At 45.1% G+C, this 9924-nt stretch overlaps 1 protein-coding gene across 1 annotated transcript; it reads left to right on the forward strand.

The window, feature by feature from the left end:
* Positions 1-951: 951 nt before the first annotated feature.
* LOC123142068 (BTB/POZ and MATH domain-containing protein 1-like) lies at positions 952-2462 on the forward strand. The gene has a single exon (XM_044561091.1). The coding sequence runs from the start codon at positions 1011-1013 to the stop codon at positions 2250-2252; it is 1242 nt and encodes a 413-aa protein (XP_044417026.1). The 5' UTR covers positions 952-1010; the 3' UTR covers positions 2253-2462.
* The last annotated feature ends 7462 nt before the right edge of the window (positions 2463-9924 follow it).

A 9924-nucleotide genomic window follows, 5' to 3' on the forward strand; every position in this document is an offset into this window, starting at 1 on the left:
TTAGAGACCAGGTAATATTCCTTCGTTTCCCCAATCTTCAGCATCGTTTCTGTCAACCCACTTATGCTCATTACTGATTCTTGACACGGCTTGCCGAATTCGCATTACAGGAGTATATAAGTCGATGCGATAGGATGTGATCAAGCGAGGTGGTACTTTAATCAGGGAGAGAATTCTTATTTTCGTGGATAGGCTGAGCTAGCTCTGTTGGAGGTAGTCTTTGGCCTCCTTTCTGGGCCTGGATCACGGTCGGCCGGAAGGCTACAGTAGTCAGATCTAAGGATGTGCCGACCCCAAATTAGTACCCTTCGTTTATATTATAATTTTGTCTATACAAATCGTAAAAACGTATTATTACATGAGAAGAAAGCATACTGTGACGCCCGAGAGACTCAACCCGTGCTTTATTATTAGGGAAAGATATATAGTTCCTCAGCTTTTATAGTCTGCATATAATATTTTGTCAAAGTCAAACCTTGTGAAATTTGCCTAATAACTTTATAGGAAAAATATCAACATTCACAATATGAAATTAATATTATTAGGTACTCTGAAAAAAATCAGTATTATTATATACATTATAAAATTAATTTTATACCATATAACTTTAGTATTGTAGTTGTTGATATTTTTTTATATAAATTTGATCAAATTTTACGTAGTTTGACTTCAAACAAATCTTATACGCGGAGTAAAAATAAATGAATGGGGTATCAAAGTACATGGATTGAACATGTATATAAATGGAGTCGTCATAATTGTCTTGCAAAACAATTTTATTCCATATATCTGTATACTAATTTTATATAGATTTACAATACATGATCATTGTAGTCAAAGTTATGTGACGAACGGTTGTGACCGCCTAAAAACACGTTTGGGTTATCTATAACTAACTCATGGATAAGCACGATCGACTTTTCCAAACGCCCACACTCCTGAGGATATCTGTTACGGAGTAGTTTTCACCTTAGACATGCAACACACGCGCAGCAGATCTAGACGCCCCGATGGATCCTATCGGAAAATTCGTCACGGACTGTTTGAGCTATCTGCTCTATCTTCTTGCTCCGTTCCTCCCCTTCCAACGCCGCGCTAAACCCTCGTCGCCCGTAGCAGCAAGCGGCGGCGCCCCACCCCCGTATCCCTATGAGAGCCGCGAGCGCCCGATTCCGCGGAGAAGGTCGGCAATGGCGTCCTCCGGAGCCGGCGGGAAGTCCTCGAGGTCCGCCATCGTGGCCAACACGGCCAGCGGGCACCACCTCCTCACCATCCACGGCTACTCCTGCACCAACGTTCCCACCGGACAGAAGATCAGTTCCCAGCCCTTCCAACTCGGCGGCCACCGCTGGCGGATCGACTACTACCCCAACGGCATAACCTCGGCGGTCGCGGATTACGTGTCCCTCTCCCTAATCCTCGCCGAGGATGTCAAGGCGGCGGTGAAGGCGAAGCACAGCTTCTGCCTAGCCGGGGAGCCGGAGGAAAGGAAAGTCGGGCGGCTGAGGTCCGCGCCGGTGGTCACATACTCGTCCAGGGGGTGTTGCTTCTTCAACCGGTACTCCACCTTCATCAGAAGGGAGGACCTGCTCAAGTCCAAGAACCTAAAGAACGACTCCTTCACCGTCCGGTGTGATATCCTCGTCGTCCATGGTTACCGCGCCAAGGAGGCTTACGTCTCTGTGCCCCCATGCGACCTGCGGGGGGACCTCCGCAAGCTCCTTGAGACCGAGAAAGGCACCGACGTGGTGTTCGAGGTCGATGGCGAGACCGTTGCGGCGCACCGGTGTGTGCTCGCGGCCCGCTCGCCGGTCTTCGCAGCTGAGCTCTTCGGACCAATGAAGGAGGGCAAGGCCGACGAAGGCGGCATCGTGCGTGTGGAAGACATGAATGTGGAGGTGTTCAAGGCGCTGCTCTGTTTCGCGTACACAGGATCGTTGCCTGAGATGCACAAGGAAGAGGAAGACATCACCTGCCAGCATCTGCTCGTCGCGGCTGACAGGTTTGACATGGGGCGGCTGAAACTGATATGTGAGGAGAAGCTGTGCGGGTACATCGACGTCGGCACGGTGGCGACTATCCTTACGCTGGCTGAGCAGCACCACTGTGAGGGGCTGAAGAAGGCGTGCTTCGATTTTCTTGCCGCTCCGACAAATCTGAGGGCTGCCTTGGCCAGTGACGGCTTACAACATCTGAGCGCGAGCTGCCCGTCTCTTATGGCTGAGCTCATGGCCAGGTCCTTGGAGCATTAGCTGAGTGATCGATGTCGAGTGGTAATGAGCTAGCTGTCTTGGACTCGGTACATTGCTGCAAGTGCGAACTAACCGGGAAGTGCATTTGTAATCAGTGGGCATAGAGTGCTCAGATTTTTTGGCAACGGTAACTCATGGGTTCAGGTTTATTGTCATCAGATATTTCGCTAGTTTTAGCATCAATCTTCCATGGTTTATGAATGTCATGGCTTCAGGTCTCTGTCATCAGATATTGCGTCGGTTTTGCATTGGATGTTTCTTTACCTTGTTGGCTTATGTTATTATCACTTAGTTCTTGCGCCACATGATTTCACCTTATCTTTCTATGACATGCAAGTAGTTTCACATTATTCTGTCAGTAATGTCACGCTTGCCAATTTATCATGGATTACTATTTTTCAGGTAGCTGTGTCAGTTGAACCTCAACAGGGCATGTTGATGTTAGTTGGAGTTAATTGCACAGAAGTACCATAATTGGGGCATCACATGTAGATTGGTACCACGATTGCTAATTTTTGCATGTCAGTACCATGATTGCTCCAGGTTTTTTCAAATAAGGCTAAAACGCGTATTTATACATATTGACGCTCGATCCGACAGCTCGGGCCCACCCGTCAGGTGCCACGCTGGCCAATCGGCGCGTGCCCGCGCGCTGACTAGGACGAGCCGGTGCGCTGCTGCTCTCCAACCCGGTCCGGTCGCACCAGCTCGCCCCCGCCGCACCATTCCCCTCCCCTCCTCCTCTCCTCACTCGCTCGAACCCTGGTCTATGGCGTCGGCGAGGGCGTCCACGGCGGCGGTGAGATGCCGTTCTGGCCTCCTAGCGGAACGGCTGGCGTCGACGGCGATGGCGGCGACGACTCCAGCTCCGCGTACTCGACCGACGAGGAGGAGGAGTCGATGTTACTCAGCATGGAGCAGCGGTTGCGGTTGGCGCAGCAGTGGGTGGCGAACCCTAGCAGCAGCCATCAGTTGACGCATGGACTTGGCGGCGTGCTGTAAGTACCCTTGTCCTCCTCCTGCTCTGGTTTATCCAATTGGGGATTTTTAGGGTTTGTTCATCTTCTTGTTTATCCAGTTGGGGATTAGGGTTTGTCCAATTGTAGTGACTAGTATAGGACAATTACAGTAACCTAGTAACTCAGTGTATTGCACTCTCAAATTAGTTCAATTACAGTAACAATTTGGGATTATGACCTTGTCTTTTTCCTTGATTTTGCTATTGTGCTGAAATAGTAAAGTACATTGTTCTGTACTGTAAATATTAGACTTACAGGTTACTTTAGTAGCATTGTTCTGTGCTGAAATAGCATCTGTAATAGTAGAGTTAATAGTAAATATTAGACTTACAGGTTACTCTAAATTGTTCTGTACTGTACTGTTGCTCTCCAAATTAAGAGTAATTATAATGAATACATGAAATTTAATTTGTTCTGTAGTTTGGATGAAGACATTTGGCAAGTAAGGATCCATTTTGATGCAAGAGAACCATTGGAGATGAAGCTGTGAGGATCCATTTGGTTGCAGTGATGGAAACCCAAGGATTTAATGCATATGATGTTGGAAATATTCCCTAGAGGCAATAATAAAATGGTTATTATTGTATTTCCTTATTCATGATAATTTTCTGTTGTTCATGCTATAATTGTATTAACTGGAAACCGTAATACATGTGTGAATACATAGACCACAACATGTCCCTAGTAAGCCTCTAGTTGACTAGCTCGTTGATCAATAGATGGTTATGGTTTCCTGACCATGGACATTGGATGTCATTGATAACGGGATCACATCATTAGGAGAATGATGTGATGGACAAGACCCAATCCTAAGCATAGCACAAGATCGTGTAGTTCGTTTGCTAGAGCTTTTCTAATGTCAAGTATCATTTCCTCAGACCATGAGATTGTGCAACTCCCAGATACCGTAGGAATGCTTTGGGTGTACCAAACGTCACAACGTAACTGGGTGGCTATAAAGGTGCACTACAGGTATCTCCGAAAGTGTCTGTTGGGTTGGCACGAATCGAGACTGGGATTTGTCACTCCGTATGATGGAGAGGTATCTCTGGGCCCACTCGGTAATGCATCATCATAATGAGCTCAATGTGACTAAGGAGTTAGCCACGGGATCATGCATTACGGTACGAGTAAAGTGACTTGCCGGTAACGAGATTGAACAAGGTATTGGGATACCGACGATCGAATCTCGGGCAAGTAACGTACCGATGACAAAGAGAATTGTATACGGGATTGATTGAATCCTCGACATCGTGGTTCATCCGATGAGATCATCGTGGAACATGTGGGAGCCAACATGGGTATCCAGATCCCGCTGTTGGTTATTGACCGGAGAGTCGTCTCGGTCATGTCTGCATGTCTCCCGAACCCGTAGGGTCTACACACTTAAGGTTCGGTGACGCTAGAGTTGTAGAGATATTAGTATGCGGTTAACCGAAAGTTGTTCGGAGTCCCGGATGAGATCCCGGACGTCACGAGGAGTTCCGGAATGGTCCGGAGGTAAAGATTTATATATGGGAAGTCCTATTTTGGCCACCGGAAAATGTTCGGGATTTTTCGGTATTGTACCGGGAAGGTTCTAGAAGGTTCCGAAGTGGGGCCCACCTGCATGGGGGGACCCACATGAACGTGGGTAGTGGGGGCAAGGCCCCACACCCCTGGTCAAGGCGCACCAAGATCCCACCTTAGAAGGAATAAGATCATATCCCGAAGGGATAAGATCAAGATCCCTAAAAAAGGGGGATAACAATCGGTGGGGAAGGGAAATGATGGGATTTCTTCCCCCCACCTTTTCCAACGCCCCAATGACTTGGAGGGCAAGAAACCAGCCCCCTCCACCCCTATATATAGTGGGGAGGCGCATGGGAGCAGCACCCCAAGCCCTGGCGCCTCCCTCCCTCCCGTGACACCTCTTCCTCCCCGCTTGCGCTTGGCGAAGCCCTGCCGGGATCCCGCTACTTCCACCACCATGCCGTCGTGCTGCTGGATCTCCATCAACTTCTCCTCCCCCCTTGCTGGATCAAGAAGGAGGAGACGTCCCCTCTCCGTACGTGTGTTGAATGCGGAGGTGCCGTCCGTTCGGCGCTAGGATCATCGGTGATTTGGATCACGACGAGTACGACTCCATCAACCCCGTTCACTGAACGCTTCCGCGCGCGATCTACAAGGGTATGTAGATGCACTCCCCTCTCTCTCGTTGCTAGATGACTCCATAGATTGATCTTGGTGATACGTAGAAAATTTTAAATTTCTGCTACGTTCATCAACACTGGCATCATGAGCTAGGTCTATGCGTAGATTCTATGCACGAGTAGAACACAAAGTAGTTGTGGGCGATGATTTGTTCAATTTGCTTACCGTTACTAGTCTTATCTTGATTCGGCGGCATTGTGGGATGAAGCGGCCCGGACCGACCTTACACGTACTCTTACGTGAGACAGGTTCCACCGACTGACATGCACTTGATGCATAAGGTGGCTAGTGGGTGTCTGTCTCTCCCACTTTAGTCGGATCCGATTCGATGAAGAGGATCCTTATGAAGGGTAAATAGCAATTGGCATATCACCTTTGTGGCCTTTGCGTAGGTAAGAAACGTTCTTGCTAGAAACCCATAACAGCCACGTAAAACATGCAACAACAATTAGAGGACGTCTAACTTGTTTTTGCAGGGTATGCTATGTCATGTCATATGGCCAAAAGGATGTGATGAATTATATATATGTGATGTATGAGATTGATCATATTCTTGTAATAGGAATCACGACTTGCATGTCGATGTGTATGACAACCGGCAGGAGCCATAGGAGTTGTCTTAATTTATTGTATGACCTGCGTGTCAATGAAAAACGCCATGTAAATACTTTACTTTATTGCTAACCGTTAGCCATAGTAGTAGAAGTAATAGTTGGCGAGACAACTTCATGAAGACACGATGATGGAGATCATGATGATGGAGATCATGGTGTCATGCCGGTGACAAAGGTGATCATGCCGCGCCTCGAAGATGGAGATCAAAAGGCGCAAGATGATATTGGCCATATCATGTCACTTTATGATTTGCATGTGATGTTTGTCATGTTTACATCTTATTTGGTTAGAACGACGGTAGCATAAATAAGATGATCCCTCACTAAAATTTCAAGAGATGTGTTCCCCCTAACTGTGCACCGTTGCGAAGGTTTGTTGTTTCGAAGCACCACGTGATGATCGGGTGTGATAGATTCTAACGTTCACATACAACGGGTGTTGACGAGCCTAGCATGTACAGACATGGCCTCGGAACACAAGCAAAACACTTAGGTTGACTTGACGAGCCTAGCATGTACAGACATGGCCTCGGAACACAAGAGACCGAAAGGTCGAACATGAGTCGTATAGTAGATACGATCAACATGGAGATGTTCACCGATGATGACTAGTCCGTCTCACGTGATGATCGGACACGGCCTAGTCGATTCGGATCATGTATCACTTAGATGACTAGAGGGATGTCTATCTAAGTGGGAGTTCATTAAATAATCAGATGAACTTAATTATCATAAACATAGTCAAAAGGTCTTTGCAAATAATGTCGTAGCTTACGCTTTAGTTCTACTAAGATATGTTCCTAGAGAAAATTTAGTTGAAAGTTGATAGTAGCAATTATGCGGACTGGGTCCGTAAACTGAGGATTGTCCTCATTGCTGCACAGAAGGCTTATGTCCTTAATGCACCGCTCGGTGTGCTGAACCTCGAGCGTCGTCTGTAGATGTTACGAAACATCTGACATACACGTTTTGATGACTACATGATAGTTCAGTGTGTGATGCTAACGGTTTAAAATTGTGGCACCAAAGACGGTTTTGAAACGTCGCAGAACATATGAGATGTTCCAAAGACTGAAATTGGGATTTCAGACTAATGCCCATGTCAAGAGGTATGAGACCTCTGACAAGTTTCTTAAGCCTGCAAACTAAGGGAGAAAAGCTCAATCGTTGAGCATGTGCTTAGATTGTCTGAGTACTACAATCACTTGAATCGAGTGGGAGTTAATCTTCCAGATGAGATAGTGATGGTTCTCCATAATCACTGCCACCAAGCTATTAGAGCTTCGTGATGAACTATAACATATCAGGGATAGACATGATGATCCTTGAGCAACTCGCGATGTTTGACACCGCGAAAGTAGAAATCAAGAAGGAGAATCAATTGTTGATGGTTAGTAAAACCACTAGTTTCTAGAAGGGCAAGGGCAAGAAGGGATACTTCATGAAACGGCAAATCAGTTGCTGCTCTAGTGAAGAAACCCAAGGTTGAACCCAAACCCGAGACTAAGTGCTTCTGAAATGAGGTGAACGGTCAATGAAGCAGAACTACCCTAGATACTTCGTAGATGAGAAGGCTGGCAAGGTCGACAGAAGTATATTGGATATACATTATATTAATGTGTAATTTACTAGTACTCCTAGTAGCACCAGGGTACTAGATACCGGTTCGGTTGCTAAGTGTTAGTAACTCGAAATAAAAGCTGGGGAATAAATGGAGACTAGCTAAAGGTGAGATGACGATATGTGTTGGAAGTGTTTCCAAGGTTGATGTAATCAAGCATCGCATGCTCCCCCTACCATCGAGATTGGGGTTAAACCTGAATAATTATTATTTGGTGTTTGCGTTGAGCATAGACATGATTGGATTATGTTTATCGCAATACGGTTATTCATTAAAGGAGAATAATGGTTACTCTGTCTATTTGAATAATACCTTCAATGATCTTGCACCTAAAATGAATGGTTTATTGAATCTCGATCGTAGTGATACACATGTTCATGCCAAAAGATATAAGATAGTAATGATAGTACCACATACTTGTGGCACTGCCACTTGAGTCATATTGGTATAAAACACATGAAGAAGCTCCATGTTGATGGATCTTTGGACTCACTCGTTTTTGAAAAGATTGAGACATGTGAACCATGTCTATTAGTATATATGCATGAAGAAAGTCCATACAGATGGATCATTTGGACTCACTTGATTTTGAATCACTTGAGACATGCAAATCATACCACATGGGCAAGATGACTGAAAGGCCTCGTTTTCAGTAAGATGGAACAAGAGAGCAACTTGTTGGAAGTAATACATTTGATGTGTGCAGTCCAATGAGTGCTGAGGCACGCAGTGGATATCGTTATGTTCTTGCTTCACAGATGATTTGAGTAGATGCTGAGAATATTTACTTGATGAAACACAAGTCTGAATTATTGAAAGGTTCAAGTAATTTCAGAGTGAAGTTGAAGATCGTCGTGACAAGAGGATAAAATGTCTGTGATATGATCATAGAGATGAATATCTGAGTTACGAGTTTTGCACACAATTAAGAAATTGTGGAAATTGTTTCACGACTAATACCGCCTGGAACACCATATTGTGATGGTGTGTCCGAACATCATAACTGCACCCTATTGGATATGGTGCATACCATGATGTCTCTTATCGAATTACAACTATCGTTTATGGGTTAGGCATTAGAGACAACCACATTCACTTTAAATAGGGCACCACGCAATTCCATTGAGACGACACCGTATGAACTATGGTTTAGAGAAACCTAAGTTGTCGTTTCTTAAAAGTTTGGGGCTGCGACGCTTATGTGAAAAAGTTTCAGGCTGATAAGCTCGAACCCAAAGTGGATAAATGCATCTTCATAGAATACCCAAAACAGTTGGGTATACCTCCTATTTCAGACCTGGAAGCAAAAGTGATTGTTTCTGGAAACGGGTCCTTTCTCGAGGAAAAGTTTTTCTCGAAAGAATTGAGTGGGAGGATGGTGAAGACTTGATGAGGCCATTGAACCGTCACTTCAACTAATGTGTAGCAGGGCACAGGAAGTTGTTCCTGTGGCACCTACACCAATTGAAGTGGAAGCTTATGATAGTGATCATGAAACTTCAGATCAAGTCACTACCAAACCTCATAGGACGACAAGGATGCGTACTACTTCAGAGTGGTACGTAATCCTGTCTTGGAAGTCATGTTGCTAGACAACAATGAACCTACGAGCTATGGAGAAGCGATGGTGGGCCCGGATTCCAACGAATGGCTTGAGGCCATAAAATCCGAGAGGATCCATGTATGAAAACAAAGTATAGACTTTGAAAGAACTACTTGATGGTCGTAAGGCTGTTGGGTACAGATGGATTTTAAAGGGAAGACAGACAATGATGGTAAGTGTCACCATTAAGAAAGCTCGACTTGTCGTTAAGATGTTTTCCGGCAAGTTCAAGGAGTTGACTGCGATGAGACTTTCTCACTCGTAGCGATGCTAAGAGTCTGTTAGAATTATATTAGCAGTTACTGCATTATTTATGAAATCTTGCAGATAGGATGTCAAAACATTGTTTCCTCGACGATTTTCTTGAGGAAAGGTTGTATGTGATACAACCAGAAGGTTTTGTCAATCCTGAAAGATGCTAACAAGTATGCAAAGCTCCAGCAATCCTTCTAAGGATTGGAGTAAGCATCTCGGAGTTGGAATTAACGCTTTGATGAGATGATCAAAGATTTTGGGTTTATACAAGGTTCATGAGAAACTTGTATTTCCAAAGAAGTGAGTGGGAGCACTATAGAATTTTTGATGAGTATATGTTGTTAACATATTGTTGATCAGAAATGAT

Source organism: Triticum aestivum, chromosome 6D (genome assembly GCF_018294505.1).
Source record: "Triticum aestivum cultivar Chinese Spring chromosome 6D, IWGSC CS RefSeq v2.1, whole genome shotgun sequence".
NCBI classification, from domain to species: domain Eukaryota; kingdom Viridiplantae; phylum Streptophyta; class Magnoliopsida; order Poales; family Poaceae; genus Triticum; species Triticum aestivum.